Source organism: Haemorhous mexicanus, chromosome 15, assembly GCF_027477595.1.
Source record: "Haemorhous mexicanus isolate bHaeMex1 chromosome 15, bHaeMex1.pri, whole genome shotgun sequence".
Lineage (NCBI taxonomy): Eukaryota > Metazoa > Chordata > Aves > Passeriformes > Fringillidae > Haemorhous > Haemorhous mexicanus.
Genome location: NC_082355.1, coordinates 10,798,345 through 10,825,326, shown reverse-complemented (window position 1 = coordinate 10,825,326; position 26,982 = coordinate 10,798,345). Strand labels below are relative to the sequence as shown.

General features: G+C 41.2%; 1 protein-coding gene across 4 annotated transcripts; it reads left to right on the top strand.

Moving 5' to 3' along the window:
- P4HA2 (prolyl 4-hydroxylase subunit alpha 2) lies at positions 1-26,754 on the top strand. Of its 4 annotated transcripts, XM_059860066.1 has the most exons (17): positions 1-76; positions 1,189-1,290; positions 6,667-6,759; positions 8,433-8,529; positions 9,726-9,877; positions 11,296-11,433; positions 12,271-12,510; positions 14,180-14,391; positions 15,164-15,340; positions 18,879-18,949; positions 19,182-19,281; positions 20,219-20,272; positions 22,669-22,728; positions 22,797-22,862; positions 24,972-25,040; positions 25,445-25,541; positions 26,252-26,754. In XM_059860066.1, exons 3-17 carry the CDS (start codon positions 6,678-6,680, stop codon positions 26,320-26,322), a joined length of 1,686 nt encoding a protein of 561 aa, XP_059716049.1. In that variant the 5' UTR covers positions 1-76; positions 1,189-1,290; positions 6,667-6,677; the 3' UTR covers positions 26,323-26,754. The 4 variants fall into 4 exon arrangements, with proteins under 4 accessions (XP_059716049.1, XP_059716046.1, XP_059716047.1 ...); XM_059860063.1 differs by lacking the exon at positions 22,669-22,728; XM_059860064.1 differs by lacking the exon at positions 22,797-22,862.
- Positions 26,755-26,982: the final 228 nt, after the last annotated feature.

Genomic DNA, 26,982 nt, shown 5'->3' with positions numbered 1-26,982 from the left:
GGGCGGGGCCGACGGGAGGTGGGGCTGGAAGGGCCGGGGTGCTTCTAGAACGGGCGGCGGGAGCGGCGGCCGCACGGTGAGAGGGGTTGGGGCGAGCGGGGCACAGCTGAGGGTAAAGGCGAGCTGGGCAGGGCTGGGGGCACCAGGCTGAGGCGAGTGGGGCAGGGCTGAGGGCACAGGTACGGCTGGAGCCCGCGCTGAGGGTGAGGGCACAGGTACGGCCGGAGCCCGCGCTGAGGGTGAGGGCACAGGTACGGCCGGAGCCCGCAGCACGCTGTGCCCGTTGCCGCACCCCCCGGGACTCGCGGGGGTCCCCCTGCCGGGAGTCCTGAGCGCGGTCCGAGCGCGTTGCAGGCGGTTCAGCCCTGGCGAGACGCGGTTCAATCCTCTCCGGGATCCTCGCTCCGCTGCTGGGGCCGGCGGGTCCCCGCGGGCCGGGCTCGGGGGCACGGCGGTATCGCAAAACATCACGCGTCTTTGTAAGCGTGTTAGAGCTGTCATCGCAAAAACAGTGGAAGGACTTGTTGCCCTTCTCCGCTCTGTTTGGGTTTGATAGGACTGGCATTCCCGGTTAAATCACTGCCAGCTGACTTTGCCGGCTGCGTTAACTGGCTGCGCGTGTTCCCTGCCTGCCACAGGCTCAGCACAGAGCAAGCCATGGCTTAAGCTTCGTAGAGGTGTTCAAACCCCATTTGTTTTGCTCCTGTCTCATTTTATTTTACTCTGAGCTTTGTTTAAAAAAAAAAAAAAAAAAAAAAGCCTGTCCCTGCACAGTTGTGCAGCTGAGCTGGGGACAAGCCAGGAGAGCACAGGCAGCTGTGTGTGACCTGTGCGATGCAACGACCGAAGCCTCGGTGGAAAAGGCTGAGTAAAGGCGGGGGGAGCAGCTGCTGAAAACTGAAGGCACTACCTAAGTGTTACCACAGCTCAGCTGGGACACAGCAGCCTGGCATGTCATAAGATGGCAAAACATGCCTTTGACTAGACAGGAGTAATTTTATTTCAGGAAGCAAAGAATGTCCTTGTAACCTGGAAGCAAGGAGGAGAGAGGATATGTAAATAAAGGCTATTTTTGGACTGTCTGACTTTGTGATGGTGGTGTTTCTAGCCAATAATCATCCCCTTTCCTCAGTAGTAAAGTAGTGTTCCCCAGAAGACACTTTTGTAATGAAACCTCTTGCTCTTTAGTTTTATAGGTGCTCTGTGAGGGTGGAGTGGAGCTGGAAGGCTGCTGTGGCCAGGGTAATATTTCATCTTTCTGGCATTAAGGACTTGGAAATAATCCCACAGGTATGTTGTGAATATATATAGCAATCAATAACTGCTATTCATATTTCACAAGCAGAATGTTATTCTGCATTGGTAAATTGGCACTGCTGTGACACTAACAGATAAGAATGTGGCCTCTTGCTAATGCCATAATTTCTTGGGATTCAATTTTTTAATGTGCCTAATCATACTTTGGGAAGCAGTGCAGGAATTACACACTTCAAAGAGAGTAACAGCAGAGGGAGCAGCGTTTACCAGTAAGCATAAGATTTTTCACTGGAGGTTTAAGTCAGGAATCCAATCTGTTTATAATTTCCATGCTGTGTGCATTGGCAAACTTCCAAAGAAGCAAGCTGTAAACATAGATATTTTTTCTATGACTAGTTCTGATTTTTGTGCATGGTTTTCTATATGTCAGAGATGTGAGAACATGGAGTGTGGAAGCAGGCGTGTTCTAGGGTGATGTTAGAATAGAATCAACCTCTGAGATAATGCCTGATTTTAATTAAATTGAATTGAAAGAAACAGTTCACTGACAGCAGACCTTTTAATATGAAAAGATCTCTTCTTATTTCTGGACAGGAGGATACTTTTATCATTTGCCATATAAAGCATTAAGTTATTTCAACTTATGTTAAGTATGATGATATACCAAAGTTATGGCCTTTGCAGAGTAAAATGCAGTCTAGATATTAATGCTAAAAAAATAAGCTGTAGTGGAAAAAGCCCAGAGTCTTCTTGTCTTCACCAACACTGTGGGATTTGACTCCAGGCTGCTTTATAAAGGCAGGGCTTGCAGAGTAAGATTCAAGTGGATTTGCTGTGCCTTAGACTTGCATCAGTACTGGAATGTTTTGTTACAGCTTTAAAAAATTACTGGGAGCTAATCAAGGTGATTATGGCTTCTAAGGTGGTTATAATTTATTTTGTGTTAAAAGAAATGCCAGCAGTTTTTCATGGTTGTGTTGTGTCCTTGTTAATAAACAAGGACACAGCACAATCATGCAAATAAGCAGCTTTTCCTCATTTTCTTTTGGCTTGCCTTGAGAAGCACAAGGCAATCACATTGCTGGTTGTGCTAGGTAATTATAATTGGGTTTAGATGCATATTAATATGTTTTGTAAAGAAAGGCAGTGATGTTGGCATAGGCTGCTTCGAGCAGTAAAACAAGTGTGCTCTGGAGGAAGGGGCTGGGTTGAACACTGGTGCATCTGAGTTCATGTGATTAATGAATTTCAGCTTTGAATTACTTGGTTCAAAGTCTTCAGCCAATGGTGTAGGTTTTCTTTCCTTAGTATTTAATAACTTTTAAAATATTTTAAAGCTGCTATCATGCGCTGGGCGGATCTGCAAGACTTGAAATACTGCTACAAGTGAATGGTTTTATGGCTACCTTTCTTGTTGGTATTGAGAGAAGCTCCTCCTTGGCATCATCTTGAAAATCTGTTTATAATTAAACCTATCTTTTGGCTCTTAATAAGTAAGCAGCCTTGCAGGTTTTTGGTTTATACCATTTTCCACTTAGATATCATTAACTTTATTTACAGCCATCAGTACTGATAGTAGCTTAATGCCTACTTTTGAAGCTCCATTGTTTGTGGAGGGGAAAGGGATGAAGCCATCTGCAGCTGCAGTTCAGTACTCCTTGGTGTGTCTGCAGACAAGAGGATAGGGTGGAAAACAGTGGAATTTGGAGGAGCCCCAGACAGACCTGTCTCATCCAAAAGTCCAACGTCAAACTGCTGTTTGAGGATGGACCAAATTTCAGAGCCTCAACTTTGTGTGCACCAAGAGCTCATCAGTGGCCTGAGGTGATCTTGAATTAGTGATTTGCTTGTTGGATTTCACCATGATACTTAAATGAAAACAGTTGCTTTCAGAGTGATTTCCCAGGTGTCTTTAACAGCACAGACAAGCACAGAAGAGGAGACAGGCTGTAACCCTTCCTTGTGTCATCAGCTTGTGTGTTGTATTCCAGTAGCTCAGGAAAATGCTATCTTATTTGGATGTTAACAGTATCTGGTTATGATACTTTGTCTCACAAGCTTTATTCCTCTGCAGCAAATTCTGGGTCTGTAAGCATGGAACCAAGAGAAGTACTCTGCCTTAATGACTTAGAAGAAACCATTGCTCTGAAAAAAATTTCTTCCACCTAGTCTTTGGAAAAAGAGGTGATTTTGCTTGGAGCAGTTTGGAGCAGTTAGATTGCACCCCAGTTCCCCACCTCCCCTAAAGAAGCCCCATAGCAGAGGGAGTGCTGTCACCTTTAATTGAGGAGTGGAAGGACACTTTATTTTTTTCTGGAGTTCATGTGATCAAAAAGTGTTCATACATGAGTACAAGTAGCACTATGGTCTAATTTACCACAATAAAGGGTATGACTTGTATTCTTTATTTTGTACAGACTGGTCTTATATTGGCTCCGCTTAATTTAATTTTCCTGCATGAGGAGTCTGTGCAAATTTGGAGCTGGATGTACTGGACTTAGTTTTTGTCTTTTTTTTAGTTAGGCTGTCAGGCAAGTGGAGTTCTCCTGTACTGTGGTGAATAAAGGAGACCATAGCATATCAGTGTGATCAGAAGTTGAGTCCTAAAGGCACTGGATGTAATAAGCATTTATTTCCTCTTCTGACCTGAAAAATGTCCTCCCTTTTGGCTTGGAGCTGGCCTATGTTCCCTGTGACTGGGTATGAAATTCAGAGTGAATGAGAAACTGAGAACTGTGGTAGATGTGCAAGCAACTTCCTTTTCATAGGTCAAGTCTCTTTTTTTATATCTTGTTGATTATGAGGTTTTCAGAAAGCTTATTTAATAAAGAATTCAGTCTAACCTGTGGAGAAAAATTCCATCCTTGTGTACTTTGTCTAGAACTTTTTTCCTTCTGCCAGTGTTCTCTGAGCCTGACAGCGCTCTTTCCGTAGGAGTAATGATTCACTGATGTCTTATACTGTAAAGAAGTAAGAAAACCCAAAAGCCAGAAATATAGCCAGTATTTGTTCTACAAAGGCTTGTGTTTGGCATTTCTGTTTGAATAAAACACACTGTTTTACAAACATTTGTCTCCATTATTGAGGCATAAGCTGCTCATGCCCCTTCTGCCCCTCTTGCCCTCCTTTCAGCTGAGTGGGGTGGGCGCCCGTACGTGTTGCTGTGCACACACGCTCCTGCCAGCCAAGACTGTGGTTACTCAGCCTCCTGTAATTCATTATTTGTGCTGGTTTTCCCAGTAACAGCTGTGAAAAGAATGTACAAACAATCTGCCAGCCCTGCAGCCAGGTGTCCTGCTTGTTTGAGCAAGAGCTGCTTTCTCTTTTTGCTGAGGTCTCTGTTTTTATTGACTCAAGTAAAACTGAGTAGGATGGTAAAGCTGTTGCAGATCTGCTATAAAGACAAGCTGGTAGCTGTAGTACTTCTTGGCAGATTTCCTCAGCCATGAGAGAACATGGTTAGGAGGTACAGGAAAGTGTAGAGTTGTTTTAACTGGAATATTCACTTGTAATTGTTCTCCCAGGCTTTATGTTGTGCATCCAAAAAACCACTCCATTAAATGATGGCAGACTACTCAAATGGACAGATGAGGCTTAATATATCCAAATTAATGTGCTTCCCAAGTGTACTTGACTTGCTGTGCTTTCTGCTACATCACTTATTGTGGCTTGTAATATTGGCAGACCTCTGCATGGCACTATTCACTCAGCTTTATTCATTTCTCAGATTATCCATGTACTAGTTCTTAACTAACTTAAACAAGCAGTTTGGGAATATGTGGTTTGCAGGAGGGTGAGAAACAAAAGAGAGAAAGGAGAAGACTTTATGATACTGTGAGACATTTTCCTGCTTACTCATGCTTGCAAACTGCTGTGGTAAATGATTCTGATCTCTTGTGTAGTCTTGTAAAGCAATCAAAAGAATAATTTAAAAATAATCATCTTGCCTTGTGATAATACACAACAGAGGACAGAGCTATTACTAATATTTTTAGTGGTGGTGGTGTCACTGGTGATGTATTTGATCTTTGTTTCTGTGGCACTGGTGAGCCCAGCTGGGGGTGAGAGTTTCAGTTGTTCTGTGGGCTTGAAAGAAAGAAATATCCATTTTTCATCTTTTGCCTTGTGGGTATTTCATCTTTTGGAGGCAGATGTGTGGAGCCCAAGGGAACAAGTTAGAGTTATTGCAGAATTATCTTGATTCCTTCCTATTTGCTGTATTGCTTGAAATTTCAGGATGCTCCATGTATTTTTCTTTAATTTTTCCCTTCCATTCCCCTTTCTCAGATTGATTCCATTTTGTCCCCAATAGTTGCATTTTTACTGTGTTTGGAATTACTGGGTTGCACATGGTAATTTTGAGCCACCAGTTTGAGTTTGTCCAGTTACATTGAGCCGGAAAAAGTCATAACTGCTTCCTGAGCTGAGGTGGAGAGTTGTCACCTCTCTTGTGACAACTGTGCAAGGGTGTGCCAAGAGCTCAATTTCTGAGCAGCAGTGCTCCTGCACGAGGCTGGCACTGGTGGCCATTCCTGCTTGGTGGACAGGCAGCTCTGGAGTGAGCTGTGGACTGATCCCAGTGCAGTGCTCCTCACAAACCCCCTGGAGAAGTTGTTCTGGTCATCAGGTCTCCCAGGAGGCTCTTCTGTATGCCCCTTGCATCCCTTGCTTCACTTGACCCCATCTGCTCAGACTGGCTTTCCTCCCATACCCCTCAGGCTGTGCTTTTGGAAGTGGAACAATCTGCTCTCAACATCCATCTCTGGGGCTGGGTTTCTAAACTGGCACAGCCTTTGAAATACAGAAGTTATAAGGGCTGTGCCCAGAGGCCAATATGCTGAGATAATGCATCTTGAATAAGCAGAACTGGAAATTTCACTTCTAACTTTTCCAACCATTGCTGCCACTTCTACACTACAAAATGTTCTATTCCTCTATTTGGTTTTCTCACTATTTGTGTTTCTAGACAGTTTTTAAATAACTGAGTTTTATAGAATGCTATAAACCCATTTTATTTAGACTTTTATTATTATTATTGGAATATAATTTGTGGGTCTCGTATTTTCCAGCTCTAGTTATGTCTGACATGGAAGGTGCTGAACTGCTCTTGCAAAAGAGCTTGTTCTCACTTCTCAGTGGACAATATGTATATATAGTTTCCCTTTTCTCATGTGGACTTTCCAGTGTCTTTCATGTAAATCCTAAAGAGTATGCAAGATAGCATTTGATACTGTTAAGTAACAGCTCCTTTGGTTGAAGAGTTTTTTCAAGCTTTACAAATTAAAATTCAGAGAGTCTAAAAATTTTCTTGAGGTTAAAATGATTGAAGATAAAGGTTAATACTTTGGCTTGTTTCTCACAAATAAGTTAATTATTTTTATTCCTCCTTTTCCTTTTAATTTTTTACAGGTATCTGGAAGATGAAACCCTGTCTGCAGTTGATGTTCTTCCCTTGTGTTTTCCTGATCTGGCATGCAGAGGCAGAGTTCTTCACCTCCATAGGTGTGGAAAGAACCAGTGCATGATGTTGTGATGTGGTTATTGTGATTGTTAGAACTGTTAAAGGCATCATCTGAGGCATATGGTTTTCTTCATGTGGCCCTGGCCAGCACTGTCTCTATTAGAAAAAGCTGCTCTTCTGCAGCATCAGTGCAATTTGTTTGCAGTTGGTTGACTTAGAACACTGACCAACATGATTCGAGATTCTCTGGGGCCTCTGTCAGTAAAATAAGATTGGCTCTGTGTTCTATTAGGATTTGTGCATCTGTTGACATCCTGAACAGAGTGCAGCATCTTATGCTAGAAAGCTTAGTCTCCTGATTTTGAGTTAGGAAAATAGTTTAAATGGTAAATATGTGAAGTTTTTATTTTTCCCCAGCGCCCAAAATCTCCTGTCTTCTCAAAAAGCTGAAGTTAGGTGTCAGAAGGAAAAATCAGTAGCTCACTTACATTGTGTGTTTTGCTAGTCCTGAGTAAATCCTAAAGAATTTGCATTGTAATAAATCTTTAAAATAATTTGATTTTTATGAGAATTTAGTTCCTGTGTTCTAATAGGATCCAACCATGTATGATTGTGGTAGAGCTTCAAATAAGCACAAACTGAGTTTTCTGCTGCTAATTGGTCTAACACTTTCCTGTTGAGCAGTTTGGGGACTTCTCCAATAGGGCATTAGAGGCTGATTAACTGCCACTGGCTGTTCTCCAGAATGCCCTTTGAGTCAGTGGAGCTGTTTCTGAATGGCAAAGCTCTGAGCTCCTGGTGGGTTGTTCTGCACCACTGTGTGGAACTGCTCAGCCAGAGTCCTGCTGCCAAGCTCCTCATGTGCCCTGTGGCTGCCTGAACAATATTTAACTACATGAGTATTATTTGCTTCTGATTTTTCTAAGTACCATTTTATACAAAGCTTCCAGAAGGATCACCTTCTCTTTACACTTATTCTGAACCTTTGCTAACTCTGAAAATAGCACATCCTGCTGCCTTCTATCTGCTTAATCATGCCTCATTCATAATTACTTTGGAATGCTGGAGCTGTGGTTGCATTTATGAATCTAATAATGTTCTTTCATTTTGGGCTTTGAAAAGCCAAGTTTGTCATAGCAATTAGGACTGATATGTTGGCAATTTCCACTAATGCTAATCAGGAGAGTGTGTGTGTGTGAGTCTATGAACATTAGTCTGAAATTCCTCTCTGTGTGATGTTAGGCTGTTTCCATGGTTACCCATATTGTAAAGCTGTAACTTTAAATGATGTTGGTGATTACACTTGTAATTTGTTAGTGTGACCTAATCTGTATCCATATGTAGAACAGATGCTTTGGCAACCATTTGCATCTTTTGTTGCTTTGTCTCCATAGCTGTATGAGTGTCAAACCTTTCTTTTAATTGTCTTGCTTGCACTTGTAGTACTAAAAGTAATTCAGAGGCAGAGGAAAGGTCAGAGCAAAGCTGCATGAACTGTTGAAGCTGGGACTTTAAAAGCCCCTTGAAGCATTTGAATGCCAGACCTATGTGTCAAATAGCTTTTGTGGTGTACAGGCATTGAAGTGCACACCCTTAATTTGTCTGTTGATTGTGATGGTTTTAATAGCCCTGGAGCATTTAAGGTTTGTTTTCTGTGCACTTGGGACTTGTTACTTTTTTAGGACTGCTGAATATTTGCTCCTACTCTTTTTAGGTCAAATGACAGACCTGATTTATGCGGAGAAGGACTTGGTACAGTCTTTACAGGAATATATCCGAGCAGAAGAGAAAAAGCTCTCTCAGATTAAAAGGTAGGGGAGATTTGTGAATCGAAGGGTGACAAAATGGCTCATTTGTGTTCAATCACACCCCACCTTTGTCACCCCTCTCTGATGCTAAATCTTGTTGGTATTTCCTTAGTAAATAATCACAGGGAGAGAGTAGGTACTAACTTGGTTTTATTTTTTCCCATTAACCTGCAAGGGTCCCTGCTTCAGGTATCACTTAGAACTTACTTTAGAAATAGTGCTCTGGTGGGATCTCCCCACCTTGCCCTGTCCTTGTACCATCACAGGACTCCTGCAGAGAGGACACATCAGAGTTATATCAGGAGTCTTGTTGTGAGAGCTGAATGCCTCTGTGCGCCAGTGCTCTGTGCTGCCTGTTGTTTCATGCCATCAGCCCTGCTTACAAGAGCCATGTGTGCCAGTGGCATTTACCAAATCTCTGGGTTCCTTCCTGTGTTGGCTTTGCCCTCAGGGACAGTTCTCCTGCCCCGTTCTCTTCAGGTGCCACTGCGGCTGCAGTACATCTCTGATGTTGTCCTGATTGCTTGGATCACTTGAAAGGCTCTTGCTGACAACTGATACTTCGTGTCACGTAGGAAGATTGTTAATTCTCCTCTAGCCAAAAGCAGTATATACTGGGGTGTGGCAGGAGGATAGGCTACATGAGGTCCAGGTTCAGAAGAGCCAAGTGCCTCTAGAAGGAGTTATGCTTTCCAAAAAACTTCTGAGCTCGAGGCTGTATGTGTCAGTCTGACCTTCCTTTGGGAATGTAGGATGAGAACAGAGCTATGGAGTAGTGGAATGGTCGGAATTCTGGGCACATAGACACAAAATGTTCTTTTCTTGAAAAGCTGCCCTTTGGAGGCAAAGCAATATCCTTTTCAAGTATTGGTTAAGAGAATATCTGTTCAATCTATGAATAAACTGATGTTTTTAAGGCTTGTTACAACTGAGATTCATGTCTGCTGAAGTCAGGTTTAAAATACTAAGCAGGGAAATACTTTCTCTTTGAAAGAGGCTGTAGTAATTAAGAAAACCTCCACTTTATCCTTGTGAACTTGAAAGGCTGAAAGCCAGTTTTGACAGTAAAAGCAGCAATAATTTGATCTAGATGTGTAATTTGAATGATTAGGAAGGAAGATGTGCATCCATAAATTGTTCTCAGGCATTTATGAATGCACATCTTCCTTCTTAAATCATGTGCACACTTGTCATTCCAGCTGGGCTGAGAAGATGGATGTACTGACCAGCAAATCAGCCTCTGATCCAGAAGGGTATCTGGCACACCCTGTAAATGCATACAAGCTTGTCAAGCGTTTGAATACTGACTGGCTGGAATTGGAAAACCTGGTTCTTCAGGACACAACAAATGGTAAGGAGTTACAGGGGACTGCTGTCAGTAGGCAGCCTTGTGTTCTGGAAAACCACAAGCTTGGCTGTGGTTTAAATATTATTGCCAAGTTTGTTTAAAAAGCAGCTAAGGACTTGACTTGTGCTGATTACCCAAGTGAGTGAAACTTGCAACTGAACACGTCTTAGTCAAGACTCAAAAACTATTTTATTTGGGGAAAAAGGGAAAATGGGACATGCTTAAAGCTGTGCTGGTAACCGTTGAGCGTTATTGTTCTCTTGTATATAAACTGCTTCGTTTGCTTTCCCAGTCTGTTTCTTCTCTTGATGATCACTGTTTTTTGACCATGTTGATCAGAGAATAAGATGAAGAATCAAAATGAGTCCCATATTGAACTGGTGGAGAAGCTTTATCAGCCCCAGCATTAGAGTTGGCAGATGCAGTAGTCTGTCAAAACCAGGATAATATATGATTGCTATCTCTAAACCTAGCCTTCTAAAGCAAATGTTTCCAGTACTAATCCTTGTGTTTGCATCATTTTTTCAAGTGTCTGCCTGAATTTGCTTGCATACCTTTTTTAAATAGAGGTTTATTTTTACTGGACTCTTGGAAAGTGAGGAAGAGGTGGTTGTGTTTTTCAGGCAGACAACCGCATGGTTTCCCTTTCTACTCTGCATATGCTAAAGTTTAGGTGCTTGAAAGTTTTTTCCAGACAAGGCTTTTATTGCCTTTTGAAATAGCTATCCTAAATGGAAATAAAATACTGCAGTCTATTGAACACATCTGTCACTAATTTTTTCTAAGGTTTCTTTTTCCAGTTTGGCTTTCTGTATGATTAGAAATGGTTGGGCTGTTTTCCTTCAGCTTCCTCTTCTGCCCAACCAACCTGCTGTGTAACTCTGATTTTATTTCTGAGTATCACCTGGTTTACTTGTCAGGTTTAATCCTCTCACTGAGTAAGGCCCTTTGCTAGTGAGGGGATCCTGGATCAGGGTGTCTGTCCCTGGAACTGAGACTTGAAAAGCTCTTGTGGCTTTAGAGGTTGGAATACCAAGTTGGAGATCATAGACCAGTACAACAACCTGAAATCAGTTTCTCTATGGGTATTGCAGGAGATTTGATGAAAGCTGTTAAGTTTTCATGTCAGAGATATTACAGGACAATGAAGATCATTTGATTCACATTGTACGTCAGTAAATTTGTGGCACAAGAAAATTGAGTTTCGCTATTTATTCTTTATTTTTTACTCATGAGCTGTATTTCTTCAAAAGGGACAGAAAGCAATGTGTTTGTAACTTCTGAGCCTAATAAGGGGCTTTAAATCTGGGTTATTTTAAACTTAATTCTCAAGCCAGAGCAGATGTTTCCTCTTCTGTGTCAATCTTGTGCTGATATTTATTCAAGCTCTGGAAGTAACATCTTCCCCTTTTACTGCAAAGGCTTTATTGCAAATCTTACAATCCAGCGTCAGTTTTTTCCAACTGAAGAAGATGAGACCGGAGCAGCGAAGGCTCTGATGCGCCTGCAGGACACCTATAAACTGGATCCTGAAACCCTCTCTCGAGGGAACTTGCCAGGTAAGTGCACCAAGGTCTCCTTGGCTTTAGCAGAAGGAAGTGGTAACATCCTTAAACTCTCTCCAAAAGTCCTTTATAAAATGAGGATTACCTGGTTTTGCCACAGATGTTTCAGAAAATTTCAAGAGATACTGGGACATCTGATTATTAGCCAAGTCCTGATTAATGCTTGCTTTTGCTGCTGCTGCTGATGAGACACCTACTGAAACAGGTTATGGTGGCTACCAACATGGTGTTTACTAACTAAATAGGCTTCATTGCTGTGTGGGTAAATGAGCTGACACAATATTTTATTTGTTGTAAGTATTACTAGCCGTTAATAATTAACTAAATTTTAAGTCTTACACATGCATCTTCTGCACTGGAAATCAGTGCAGTCACACTCAACTGGACACTCATTTTGTTTAAATCAACATCAGCTTGCTTATGCACAAATACAGATTTACAGTGAAGACAAGCTGGCTGTGCGCATTGTCAGCATGTAGTCAGGCTTCTCTGATCATCTAACAGAGTTAATCTGTAGGTTAGGTGAAATCTGTTACCATGTTAGTCTGCTCTTCCTTTGTCTACAAGAGAAAACAATAGCTTACCCCTGTAACTTCTGTTAACTTCCCTTTGTTTCCAAAGGAATGAATTAGAATAGAATTAAGATAGTTTACTCTTTAATTCTGATGGTGATCACTTTAGTACTGAACTTAAAATACTGTCAAAGCATTGTTTCTTAGAAACATTTTTGGATGATAAAAGTGTGTATTTACAGATACTTCTCAATGTGTCCCATGTATTTAAGGCAAAGGTGCTTGTGTGGATTGCTGAAAGCTGTCTTTTTGTTTTTAGGAACAAAATATAGATCCTTCCTGACAGTTGGTGACTGCTTTGGCATGGGGAAGACAGCCTACAACGATGGGGACTACTATCACACTGTGCTCTGGATGGAGCAGGCCTTAAAGCAGCATGATGAGGGGGAGGATACAACAGTCAGCAAAGTAGAGATCCTAGATTATCTCAGCTATGCTGTTTTCCAGTTTGGGGACTTGCACAGAGCCATGGAGCTCACCAGGCGGCTGATATCCCTCGGTAAGAGCAAAGAGCACGTTACTTTAGCTGGGAAGTGCTGCCAGCAGCAGAGCTGTGAACAGTCATGGCCCATCCACACTGATGAGCTGACTGGAAAGGATATCCTGACAGATCACTTGTAATAAATGTGGGTCCTGGAAAAAAGTCTGTTTATACATGAAGTATCTTTAACAAGCTGTCTTCTGGTCCATGCTGTTGTTACCCAAGGCCCCAGTGTGTCTGACCGCACTCACTGCCTGTGTGCTTTGCTGGAGTGTACTGAGATGCTGTGTTTGGCAGTGGTTAAAGCCTTGCTTGTCTCTAGTGGAGATTCAAGGCTACTACAGACATAGGCAGTGCTGCACCTTCTGTAAAGTCCTACTGACTTTGCATATACCTCTTTATTCCTCAGTGCAGGTACTCACTGCCTGAGATCTTACAGTATTTATTTCTGAATATTCAGAACAAACTTTAGTTTCTTAAAACCTCCTTTTATTTCTGAATAGTTTTTAGCTTTCCTTTGAGTAAGCAAATAAGCTTCCTATCCAGCTTTGCCTGCCTGCTTCCTGCAGTGGAAGGGTCTGTCCTCTTCATCTAGAGTAAGCATTACCTGTGATGGGTTTTTTAATGAGCTGTGGTTGTTAGTTTAGATATTAGTAGCATCCTGAGAGTGGGTGAAGCCTTCCTATTGGAAAATATTTGTTAGTCTAATTTCTGCAGAGCTAGAATTCTTAAATTAAAATTCACAGGAATATGAATATGCATTCAATCTGGCTCTAGGGGTTTAGCACTGATAGCAGAATGCAAATCCTTATCAGCAGCAAACAGTGGAACACAGTTGGCAGTCCCTTCTGAAAGCAGCAGCTTCCTCTGTTCTGGGCTCAACTTTCCCATCTGGCCACTATTACCCTGTGCTCTAATGAGTGGTGCCTGGAGTGAGCTTTTGGGTTGGTTCCATGAGATAAGCACAGTAAAGTTGGGAAGGCCAGAAGGGAAAGAATGTGTTGTAGGTAGTAGCATCCAGAAACACAGATGAACAAGGAATTGTTCCTTCTTAGTTATCTGGGGTAAAGTCTATTGATGATAATTATTGATTCTTACCAACATCATTAATAAATCACTAGTATGTCCAAAGATGCTAGTGATCCAGGCTCCCTCCCAGATAACCCTGTTAGAGCTACAGATGGATGGTGTAGGTGGGCTCAGAGCTTCCCAACGTGAGAGAAGTCTTTGGGACTGAAGACTGTGGCTGGACTCCACCACAGTACTTGGCTAAAGTGTGCTTGTGCAGTGTGGGTGAGGAGCATGCTGGAAAGGAGGGGTACAGCAAGTAGGCTACCTTGGTCTCTGCTCATGAGCTCTGGTGATCTGCTCATCTTGGGTAGAACTGGTCAGAAAAGTTGAGAGAAAAGGAGGAATGTGAAGAACAAAAACTTGTATCCTTTTTCTTGGAATACGAGTTTTATGATGGGTTCTACCAGAAATGAATCTTTTGTATCCTTAGTGCGGCTCTCCTTTGCAAAGACAGAAGCTTCCCAGTGTGGATTTTCAGTGCAGACTGAAGCCAATGCCTTTGTTTACCAGATAATGCTTTAGGAAGGGAAGAATTGTTGCTCTCTTGATACAGGGACTTGTTTGTACTAACAGTTTGCAAAATTCTCCATTTCTGTCTGGTTTTCTCCCAATGAAGACAGCACCCATGAGAGAGCAGGCAGTAATCTTCGGTACTTTGAGAAGCTGCTGGAGAAGGAAAGAGAGGAGAAGGAGAAAGAAAATTCAATAAACAAGACTGTGACAACCACAGAAGCTGTGGTGCAAAGTGGAGCCTATGAGAGGCCTCTTGACTACTTGCCAGAGCGTGATATCTATGAGGCCCTTTGCCGAGGTGAAGGGGTGAAAATGGTAAGAGACAAGAATTTCCTGACTATACTGCCTTTGCATAAGGGTGGTCAAGCTTGGTGGAACATGTTGTTTTTCCTTCTGTGAAGCTCTTTTTTTAAGAAAAATTTAAGTTTGGTTCTGTCCAGGCTGAGATTTGTATCTTGTATCTTGGCTTCTCAATCTTCAGCTGTTATACACAAACAACTCTTAGCTGTACCTCTTAAGGGTTGTTGGAAATTGATTCTCCTCAGTCTGTCTACTCAGCTTTTTCAAAGTCAACTGTACAGATACAAAAGGAGGCTTTTTCTCCTGAGAGCTGATTATGCTTTACCACAGTCAGGGAATCACATTTTTCCTTCCCTTTTGCATCTTAGACATGTTCTCTGGAGTGACTGTTTTGACCAAGTGATTTTCAGTACCTCTCAACAAATACTGCTTCAATTCTTAGTCCAGGGAAAAGAACCAATTTATTTCATCTGTATAGTTTTAATTATGAAAACCAGACTCTTTTTTTACAGCTCACTGCTTGTGTAGTTCTTAATCTGTAACTTATTATGGTTTAATTTCCCCTAAAGGTTAGTATTTCAGATTATGCTCAATGGTATTTGGAGCAGGATATCTTATTTTTAATTGCAGTGAATTGCAGAATCACTCTTGTTTACCTCTTGTAGCTTCTTGTCACCTGATGGCTTTTACCATGTATGTGGAATGAAGCTCATCTTCTTGCCTTGCCTGCTTGAAGTTCAAGAAAAGTGTTTGAGCAAACAATGCTTTGTTTGGCATTTTGTTTCAGACACCTCGAAGACAAAAAAGGCTGTTTTGTAGGTACCATGATGGAAACAGAAACCCTCATCTGCTAATAGCTCCCTTTAAAGAAGAAGATGAATGGGACAGCCCTCATATTGTGCGATACTATGATGTCATGTCTGATGAAGAAATCGAGAAGATTAAACAACTAGCTAAGCCAAGGGTAAGTCTCCCTTTTTCCATCTCACTAATAACTGCCAATTCCATGCTTCAGTCTCTATTAGCAAGGACTAAGCAAAGGATTTGAAAGATCTGCTTTCATAGTACAGATGATACACTGCAGCTGTGAGCCTAAAGGGAAAGCTTTTGAAACTGCCTGGTGATGTAGGACCATAAAGCCCAGGCTCCCAAAGGTATTTATGCATTGTTGCACTTAATTATGCAAAGTTCTCAGTAAATGGCTTAGAAAGCTTTAAGAAATTAGAGACTAGACTTGAAAAGATAAATAGCTGACTTAAAATTATAGGAGTAGGTGTGCAGTATGTCTTGACTCTGCCTTTTGAACTGGAGCCAAACTTAAATGAAATTTAAAACCCCCAAATCTTAAGAGAAGTGAAAAGAAAAAAATGTAGTTTGTGCTAGAATAATACCATGAGGTTTGGGTTTGGTTTTTGATTTTTGTTTGTTTGGTTTTTTGTTTTGTTTTGGTTTTGTTTTTTGTTTTGGTTTGGTTTTTTTTTTTTTTTTTGTTTGTGCATCCTGGAATCCTCTGCCTCTGTTCTAAGCCATAGATCTTTCTTGTTACTCATGATATGAGTTCTGGTGACTCTGCACACAATAAAAAAAGCACCTCATGCAAAGCTAGTAATTTTCTGTTTTTTCTGGAGGTGGAATTTCCTGCCTAACTGTCACCTTTCTGGCAAAAAGTAGTATGGCAGTGTGATAGTAGTAGACGCCCCCACAGTTTTACTGTCAGGTCTGAGCAGAATGTAAAACTGAACAAATTTTTGCCGAGAGAGGGGTGGTTCATTTCAGCACTCTTCAGGCTACCATTATGAAATATGGTACTAAAATTCCAGTGAAGACTTACTCTTCTGTAAGTATTTCTAAATGTAAGCATAAATAGTTAGAAACAGATTGAGAAACTGATGCTTCCCAGGATCATTAATAATTTGGGATGTTTGTGAAGCTGGTCTTCTATGACTGCTAGCCAGCTAGGGAAGTGTTGGCTGAACACTCCTGTCTCAGTGAGGAATCTCACCTCCTTAAATGGAGAATTTTTCCTATTACATCATAGTAGAAAACTTCAAGAGCTTCAGATAAAATGGAAGTATTCACATGGAGCATATCACTTAATCTATTTTATCAAATAAAGCACTGTCTAAAGACTGCTTTCTTTTTGGTTCTTCCTTTTTATTCAGAGTTTTATGGAAAGTCTTAATACTTGGTCTCTGAATTTTGCATATATTACTAATGTTAGAGGAATTTTTCATGTCATCTGTGTAGTTTAGAACTGTAGTCAGTCCCTAGAAGAGTAGGTAAATATTATAGCCTTAAGATTCAGATGAAAATTGTCAATTTTAAAAAAGCAACCATTTCCTTACGAGTTGTTTTTCTAAACCTCAGCTGCAGGAATAACTTTAAATTCTGCAGTACTACTGAAATAATGGAAAATGCAAGTCCTGTGGTGAGATGGCCCTTAAGAAATACAGCTGAATTTTAGCCTGGAAATTTTAGTTAGGAATCATGGAAGCTTTCAGACAGAACTGTGAAGTGTTATTTTATTTTAGGCTCAGAAAGGTGACCACTTTGTTTATTCTAAAATGCATTTGCAAGAAATTTTTACTTTTGACTCCAAGCACTTCAACATTATCTGCAGTTTACACTTGCCAGTACTTTCTGTAGAGAAAGAACATCTGTATGTGATTGGGAGTAGCTGCAGTTGAATTGCTTTTTATGCTTGTTTTGCAAAATGCAATCACTGTTATTCCACTTCCAATAAGTCGATCCAGCTTTTCAGGCAATCCATCAGAATTGGCTGGAGAGGGTCAAGAAAATTCTTAGCTCTGTTGATGTGGATAGCATTGAGGCAGGTCCATCATAGTATGAGAACCATATTCCCAAAATTCTTAATGTTACCTGCAAGGCAGGAATCTCTGAACAGGCAAGAATATGGCATGAAGTGGGGAGGCATGGATATCTGAGCTCATGCTACAGGGTTTCAGCAGTGCAGGATTTCAGAAGGAAATAATGGAGAGTTTGCTAAACTAAACAGACTCTGAAGCAGTCAGGGAAGCTTCTGACCAATGAAGGGTGTTATGATGAGTTTTGAAAGCAAATGCCTCTTACATGGCTGATTTCTCCACCCTGAGAGAGGAAGCCTCACATTTTTCAGTTGCTTGTTCCAACTGAGACATAGATTGTGTGTCTTAAATGAAGAAACCTGCCTGTCAGAGCAGATAGGAAATAATATCAAAGCAGTCAGGCTTATTTGCGTTCTGATTTATTTAGATTATATGCTAGGTGCAGAAATCAAGCAAGCATGTACAAGCTTGAAAATGGCAGCAGAATGAAAAGTCTGGGAAGCAAAATATATATCCCCAAAGCTATGCTTCACTGTACCAGTGAAGAACAACATTCAGTCAGTCTGGCTCTTCTGTTATAATTTATACAGGCGAAATCTGGAACAAAATAACAGTGAGTCAGAATTACAGCAACAGCTGTGCCAAGAAGTCTTGTATAGGGACAAGACAGCTGACATGGAGTGCAAAGCTGGCTGGAGACTTATTTGAGGAAAAATGAAGGAAATAATGACTGCGTTCTCTGAAGAAGAGGCAAATAAAAAGGCCTTCTATGACCTATAATTAAGTGGAAGAAAAGAGGTATGATTTAGAGTGTGTGTGGTTGGCAGGAGTTAAATTTAAATGTGGTCTGAGTTTACAGTCAAAGAAAAGAGTGTCCCAGTTCTTGTTCTCAGCTTCAAGAATGAAACCAAAGTGAGCTGGTATATTGTTAGCAGTTATCTGTTACTCTGACACCACAGCAAACTATCAGTTTTGCCAAGTGCCATTTTTTTTTCCTACAGATCTGGTCATATAGCCTAAGTGTGATGATACTCACTGTTTAAAATGTCTAGGTGTGCTGTGCTTTTGCAGAGTTACCTTCATCAGAGCTAGATGTTCCAGGCATCTCTCAGCTGGAAAATTTGAGCATGGAGATGTTGAGAGTTGTCTTTGGGAGTTTTCTGCTACTGGGGATTTGCTTATCTCATAGTTTGTAACCCATTCTGTAGAAGTTTTCACTTGTTATTTTACATCTGAGAATGAGGTTGGGGTTTTAGTCCATATGAGGAGCAGGCTGATTAAATTCATGGACTGTCCAGTGATTTTCTCTTTGCTAGGAACTTGGACTTCATATGTTGTTAACTTTTGTTGTTGTTCCCTCTTGCTAATATTGACTCCAGCTGTTTAAAAAAGTGCCTTCAAAACCTGTTCATCAAGCATCTCATGGATTTAATCAGTATCATGGCTTGTGCAGTCCATCAGACTCTTTTTCCAGGATCAGATGCAGGTGATGGATTGTACTTGTGTTTCTACATGTGTGGTTTTAGCATGAAATCAGATCATATTCTAGATTGAAGCTCTTTCATCCAGTGAGTTACTGAAGTTGGACAAATCAAGTGTTGTTTTTGGCAATATGTGAGGAATTTTCTGTCCTGTAGCTGATGTGTTTCTTCCCCCTTGGGATTTTTTTTGGCACAGCTGGCACGAGCCACAGTACGTGATCCCAAAACTGGTGTCCTTACAGTGGCCAGCTACAGGGTATCCAAGAGGTAAGCAGAGGGAAGGGCTGAGCTTCAAAGTTTTTGTGCTTAACAGCTGTTGTTTGCTACCTCCTATGTCTGAAAACCTGAACTGCTTTGCATGTAACCAAAGCTTCCCCAACAAATGCATGGAAAATGGCTCTTTGAGCCATTTGACAAAGGGCAGGAGAATCCTCCTGCCTTGGGAAATGTGATGTGGTGATTGGTACTGTAAAATAATGTGTTGCTGTCCTTCCCTTAGCTCGTGGTTGGAGGAGGATGATGATCCTGTTGTGGCCAAGGTGAACCAGCGAATGCAGCAGATCACAGGGTTAACAGTGAAAACAGCTGAACTCTTGCAGGTTGGTGCACTGGCTTCATCCTGGAGGAATTAGCTGCTGGTTAGGGTGGTCTGGTGCAGACAGATGTTTTCCCTGTGTGTGCCAGGCAGAGAAGGGTGGAGATACCAAAGCAATCTAAGATAACTTCATGCAGGAATCTGATATTTATCAGTTTGTTCTGAGGGAAATGGCTGCTGCTTATTTTTCAAGTCTACAAAAGCTTATTTTCCTAGTTCAATATTTCTAAGACCCAAGTATTTTTTGCTATAGTCTCATATGAATTCTGATCTTTGGATGGCTGTTGGGAAGAAGAGTGCCAGTAGTATAGCACTGCCAGAATAGCTGTATGTTAGTCCACTCACTCTTTCTCTTCCTCCATGCTCCTTGAATTTCTGTTTCAGAGCTTGATAGAAATATTCTTGATTACAGGCTCTCCATAGAAACCAGGTAATTGTGTAGTGATCTGGGAGATACATTAAGTACAGCCTCAGAGTAGCTAAAGCATGTTATGTGATTATAAAGTAAGTGAAGAGGTGCGTTTAAGTTAATTTTCTGTGAAGCTGGAGAGGCATTTTTATGTAGCAGATCATACATGAGTGGCACAGAGTCCAGTTCTGTCCCCTAGGCTGAACTCACAGGGAGTTGCACACTTTCATCTGCCTTTCCTTCAGAGGAAGGAAGCAAAAATGTGGTGAAACTATTGCTGCTGAATGTTAAACAGGCTGTTGTAGTGATAAGTGCAAACCCTCAAGCTACAAAAGGGAAAAAGCACTCAAATTGTTTCTCATCTGTGTACCTCAGTTCCGGCAATTTAAAAATAAATTAAGTGTACTATAGATAATCATCTTGCCACAAAGTGGTGTTTCTCAGAGCCTGCTTTGGATTTCTGAGAGCAAGTGCTGTTCTGCAGCAGTCACCTGCTGTACATATTTATGTGCTTCCTTCTTCCATGCTGTAGGTTGCCAACTATGGAATGGGAGGGCAGTACGAGCCACACTTTGATTTTTCTAGGGTAAGATCACACTTGCAATTATTTCTTAGTGGGATGGGGTGGGGAGGAGGGAACAGTTTGGTCTGAGAGAGCTCTTCAGAGTGTTTTCTGTTAGAGCATTTAATATGTAGCCCTGTTGCATGGATGAATTATGAATTCTGAAAAGCCTTTGCACTGCCTTCTCTGATGCTGAAAGTTCAAGAGAGTAATGAACAAATATCACTGCTTGCTTTGGGACCTTGATTCCTTACACAGTACAGAGGCTCTGAAAGAGTCATGCAGCACTTGAATGTGCTCTTTGCATTGTTTTATTTTATTTTATTTATTTATTTTATTTTGCAGCTGAGGTCTGCAAGCCCTGGGTTATGAGTCTGCCTTGTTCCATTAGGCTTCTGAGTTCAGTGATGTTGTCCAAACCCTGCTTTGCTGGGTGCTTTAAAGCATTTTGCAGGACCTGACTGAGGAGGAAATATCCTTGCACCTTCCTCCTGAAGAGTTAACGTTATGGAAATCTTTGTGGGTTGTACAGCCCCTCTCACAGACCCCTGAGAGTGGCTGCAGCACTGGGGTCTGAAAAGAGTTCCCTGGGTTGGTTTTGAGGGCAGTACTGCAGCCCAGGTTGCATGTACAGTAGGCAGTGCTGGGTCTTCATGAGGCACTAGAGGGCTCTGCCTGGCAAAGAACGGCTCTGGTTTGCCGTGGGAGAAAAGAAGGCAGATTTTTAATAATGACCCTCAACAAGTTCATGGATGTGCTGGGCATACTGAAGAGCTGTGGTGACTGGTAACTTCAAATATACAATCCATGTGATGCCTTGGTTTCTGTGGTATTTCAGTGTGATCTGGCATAATTCAGATTGTCCCAGTGGTGTTACCTGGTAGGAGAGATTGCTGCAGCCGGAGTACACAACCCAATTATTGAGTGCGGAATTGAAGCCTCTCAACTTAGCACTGTTTAAAAAATAAAAAAAAAAAACCCTGAGTTTTAACACTATGGAAGCTTATATTCATTAGCTTTGGCCCATTCTGAGAATTTTCCTCTTAACTTCACGTCTGCTTAGTTTCCTGAGTTGAGCAAGTGTTCTTAAATTCTCTTCAAATCCTTTGAACTCAAGGACCTCAGGCATCAAATTGGCCACTGTGGACTTTACTTTTGGATTAGGAGCTGGAGCAGAGCTCTACTTGGAACATAACCTTGGCTGCATTTGTCAGCTGAGGCAAGGCACTTGCAAAGGTTGCCACAGTTCTGGTCTGGTCCTGCAGGCTCTCTGTGGATCACAGACTTTGTGTTGAAATAGAGGTGCTGCTGTGTCTCCCCAGCTTCTGATCAGCCTTGAAGCTTTTTATTCCCTTGCAGTTCTCAAATAGAGGCACTTCAGTGGCTGCCTATTACAACTTGGAGATTTTATTGGTTGTTCAAGTTGGATTTTTGCTGTTGAAGTTCAGAAATCCATAGTTGGACCTGGGTTTCACAGCAGTGGCAGGAACCAGGGAATTCTCTGTATCTCAGTGTTATGTTAGCTTTTTTGGATTGGATTTGCATATGCAAGTCTTGGGGTTTTTATGAACACATTTTAAGAAAGACCACTTGTTTATTAAAACATGCTTCAAGCAGATTGAACTACAACATCTTAGACATGGTCACTGTGGTTTTCCCTGCTGTTTGTCTTTTTCAATACTGATTTATTGTTTTCTTTAAATATTGAACATTACTGCTTTTGTGTGTAAAAATGCAGCTTGATGTCTCCTGACTGGAATGACTTCCTGACTATTAGCAATGTAAATAAATGTCTAATTTCATTTTTTTGAAGGAAAGACACTGGTATTCTACATGTTCTTTCTGCTTCTGCACTGGCACCAGTGTGATGTCAACTTCAGCAAATGAAACTCAATGTTTTTTACAGACTAAAGACAATTTGATCTTTTTGATGTGGTCTTTAGTCTTAGACAGGCAACCACCTACTCTATAGTTTTGTCTGCTGTCAAAACATGCATTTGCTCTTCTAATGACAGTATTTCTTTGAGTTGTTACATTCACAAGACTGTTATCTAAAGCCCACTGAAGATTAATTTTTTGTATTCATGTCAGTTGTTGACTTTGGATCAGTGCCCAGAACAATAATGGCCTGTTGTTGACCTTACTTGGATAACATCTGTGCCACAGGCCCTGAAAGCAGTGCTTCTATTCTCCCTCCAGAACTGTTCAGTGCAACTTCTCCTAGTCGCATCCAAGTGCTCTGTGCATGCAGCTGTGCACCCTGGCTGCAACTTGTGATGGCTTTAACATTGCCCTGTATCACTTGTCCCCTTTCTATTCCAACTCTTTAAATTGGGCTTGAGGATCTCTGCAGAGCTGCATGTAGGTAGCTCTGGTGAGAGCCTGTTGGGAGCCCTGGTTAAAGTTGTTGTCTGTTGCAGCGACCCTTTGACAGCACACTCAAATCGGAAGGAAATAGGCTAGCGACGTTTCTTAACTATGTAAGTACCTCTGTCTGTCTGCTGTCTGGGAGCTGGAAATTTGCAGTTATTCTCATTTAATTTTATAGAAAGATGAGCCAGATGCTTTCAAGCGGTTAGGGACTGGAAATCGTGTGGCCACTTTTTTAAACTATGTAAGTATGATGATCCTTTATGCATTGAGTGTAACTTTAGCAGCATCTTTTTACAGCTTGTGCAGTTGGTTATTTGTAGAGATTTCCTGGCATCTGGCAGTAGGCATTTCATTATTCCTGCAAGCATCAGGTGCTGTCCCATCTGAATTGATAGAATTTTGGTGGTGTTAAACGTCAGAGAAGAAAATTTTAATATAGGACCCATCTTCTTTTGGTCACTCTGCTATGGAATCTTTTACTTAAGTGGATTCCATGGGGGAAAGGAGACTTTGGCTTAATTCTCAGAGGGAAATACGTGGGGCACTCGTGTGGTATGCTTTTGGAGAACTTGACTAGCAGCCACTTGATGTAAGACAGTCATATTTTTCCACCACTGTTTGACAGCACGTGATGTTGTGGTCTGTGATCCTCTTCCTCAGCTGTGTGGCAGAGTTGCTCAGTTGCTCAGCACAGGTGCTGCTTCAACAAACAAAAGGAGGCAGAGCTGATAAACTTGGTGCAACTAGGCTACAGTGCAGATTTGAAAGATTAATTAGTTGCACGCATTATACAGCCCACAGACCATGTACACTGGAATCCTTAACAGCTGCCACTGGCAATAGTGGCCTTGTTTTCACAGTAGTCTTCTGACACTCTTTTATCTATCAACCTGTACCCACTCTATCTTTAGGACCACCTCATCTTCTGTGTTAAAGATTTTAGTGATACAGCTTAAATATTTTATCACATAATTTTAAATTTGTTGGCTGACATCATATTTTGAGAGTGAAATGCAGCTCAAAACAGAACCAGAAACACTTTTAACTTGATGTGGCACGGAAGGATATAATCTTCAAAACAAGAATTGGAGTAAGATGGATAGCTGTGAAATATTCTGCTGCAAAGAAATTTTAATTTTAAATTGAGTCAATCTTTGTTTGCTTCTCAAAATTTGGATGATCTTTGATTTTGAAGGGACAATACACATCTCTGCCAGTTGTACATGGTCAAATGCACTTTGCCCTTGTTTGTCCAATATAGAACTCATAACACATCATACATGTACCACCAGCCTTACTAAAAAGCGTAAGTTGTGAGGCTAAGATGTGTATTAACTTGCAAGGCTGCTTGCACATGCTTTCTAGCTGGAAGGGGCAAAAACCTGTGCTGCTTGGCATCTGATGCCTTTTTATTGTACCAAGCAGGAGGACACTAGAGTGGTAATAACATCTGCTTTAAACAGAAATCCAAGTTACAATAGGGATTGTGGGGACTTGAGGAGTGTATTAATAGTAGTTTTTAAATTTGGTGGGAGTTGGATCTGACTGATTTGTTTCTTTTAATTAGAATCTGACCCAAAGCTTACTGATTTCAGTGGAAAGACATTCTGTTTTTAGTGGGAGCATTTCTAGAAACTTTGGGGTTTGAGTCAGGTCTAGAATTTACAATAAATCCATTGTTACTGATTAATACAATAGGGTTAAATTCATTCCAGTGTAGTAGTGCAAAACATAAAGATACATGGTTTTGTTTAGAGTCACATAGCTGTAGCTGTTGAAGCTTGAGCTGCCTAAAGCAGTTGAAATTGCATGACTGTTGGTGAACAGCACAGAAACAGTGCAGAAAGAGAGGCTTTCTAATAGTTTGTGTAGTTTTTGAAGTGGTTGACCAAAATGCATAAACTAAATTATGAAAATGAGTTCCAAAGGCATGGTTTCAATTTATGAGGAAATATGTGGTTTAACAGACACTTGTTTTCCTAATTGGATCATAAAGTGGAATGAAATTCTTGAAACCAGCTTATTCTGAAATCCTCTCTTGTTTTAGAGTATTAGCTTTTTAATATTGCAGGTATACAACTTCTAGTGGCTATTTGAAGTAGAGGATACATAATCTAGCAAATAGATATCTAGATATACAAATTCTGAAAAAAAAAGCCTTCAGCTGAAATAAAATGCTTCAACAGCAGGTACTGCTGCTTCTGCAGTTTGTGCTGGTTAAAGTGCACCCTCCTTATCAGTGCTGCTTGTAGAGGTGCAAGTTGAAATATCAGGCCTTGGGACATTTATAGCTTGTGGGACTGTATAAAAGGCCTTGTAAATGTACAGTTTGTGGACTTTGTTTTCTCAGATGAGTGATGTAGAAGCTGGAGGAGCTACAGTTTTCCCAGATTTTGGGGCAGCAATATGGCCCAAGAAGGTAAAGTCTCTTTATGTGTTTGGGTTTATTCCTTCTCTCTCCACTTACTGTCTCTCCCTCAGCACAGTCCCTGTAAGTCAGCTGATGTGACAAGTGCAGTTCATTGCAGCTGTAGTGATCTTGCAGACCAAAGGGCATCTCCCTTTGTTGGTAATGTGTGAAGTGACCAGTTTCTCGGTACACCTGTTTTTAACAAAGTAAACTTGTCTTCACTAGAATTCCTCTGTACTCTGAACATGGCTGTACTAGAACAGGATTAAGAGTTTTTCATGTGCTGTTGATGGTGACCTGTTAAAGTGCTTCCAGCCGCCTGCAACTGAATCCATGGGCATCTCCCTCCCCTTACTTTAACCTGGTTATGTTGACTAGGTTCTGACTAATCCAGGTCTGATCTCACTTTTCAGGGAACAGCAGTGTTTTGGTACAATCTCTTCAGAAGTGGTGAGGGGGATTATAGAACAAGACATGCAGCTTGTCCAGTACTAGTAGGGTGTAAATGGGGTAAGTAATTCTTCTTTGGAAACAAATCCTGAAGGAAGGCTCATGTATGTAAAGCTGGGGATACACTGACCTCTTATGAGAGCATTTAATAACCTGGGTACCCTTTCAGCTCCTGGAGTCATTTGGCCATAATGAAATTTCCTGCCATTGATCTCATGAAGTATTAAGCAGCTGAATTGTACAGCTATAGCTTTTTTTGGGAGTTTTTGTGTCACTGTGTTTGTGTAAAGTGTCAGCATCAGAATTACCCGGATTGTCACTTGGCTAGAATCAGGTCTATTGCTACAAATATCTGCCCATAGTTTGAGCTGCAAAAGGATGAGAGCTCCTTGTAAGGTAAAAGGGAGTGCCTGGACATCAGGAGTTTCTGCTTCCTGCTGAAAGCTTACCAAGCTTCATATCATCTATTCCCATACCTATATCCCCTGGCCTCCAAGGTATGCCCCTGGAGTGCGAGAGCATGCTGACTCTCAGTGATACAAGCCCCAGAATACACTGCTCTGTTAGTGTTGGCTCCAGAATTGTGCATTGGGGAAGATCTTTCTTCCCCAGCCTTTTGCATCTTTCCAGGTGTTTTCCCTTGGGTGAGTAGAGAAGTATAAGCATGGATCCCCAAACTGAAAGACTTTACCTGAAGTATCCATCTAGGTTGTGCTGATACCCATGCTGGGTACATGGTGATAACTAATTCCAGTTCCCTGTTTCCACAGTTTCAAACAAATGGTTTCATGAAAGAGGAAATGAGTTCTTAAGACCTTGTGGGAGAACAGAGGTTGACTGAACTTCAGCCTGCTGCAGACCTTTGTTTCTGTCTCCTTTTCTACTGTTGTTTGTTCCAGTTCATTTCTAAGAAATGATCCATCTTTTTCTCCAAGAGTCCTGGCACTTTACTACAAAAGAACAATAAAATATGTAACACCTGTGAAAGAAAGTAAATGGCATTGTACACATTCATGTGTTTTGGTTGCAGTTATTTCCACATTTTCCCTGCCTTTCTCCCTACTGTCTCCCTCTGTAGTAGTGGTGCAAACAGTGCTGTGAGCAATTCTGTTTGTTTGGGTGCTTGGCCTGTGCCTTTTGTACCTCAGATTTAGATGTTAAATATTTCTTTGAACCAAAGTTTTTTTAAGAAAAAGTTTTGTGTACATGTTGATTTTATTGTATTTCTATGGATCACAACTTTTAAAGCAAAAATAAATGTTCTTTCCATAAAGTGATTCTCTATTTGGAGTCCTTGATTGGTGCATCAGTGTTTGGTTTTAGGGAACACTGGGCTTTTACTTTTTCTCTGAAGGCCTGTTGCCTTGTTGCCCTTTTCCTGTAGAAAATACATGATGATTTTGGACAGTGTTCTGTCTCAACACCTGTGGAAATCAGTAGGATGTTTTGCAAGCAAATCTTAATCTACTTCTGTAGAGTGGAGGAAGGTTTTGTCATGCCC

Coding starts and splice junctions, on each gene's coding strand:
- P4HA2 (XM_059860066.1), top strand. CDS start 6,678: ATGAAACCCTGTCTGCAGTTGATGTTCTTCCCTTGTGTTTTCCTGATC. Junction 15,341..18,878: donor AACAACTAGCTAAGCCAAGG/GTAAGTCTCCCT, acceptor TTTTTGGCACAG/CTGGCACGAGCCACAGTACG. Junction 22,863..24,971: donor TGGCCACTTTTTTAAACTAT/GTAAGTATGATG, acceptor TTGTTTTCTCAG/ATGAGTGATGTAGAAGCTGG.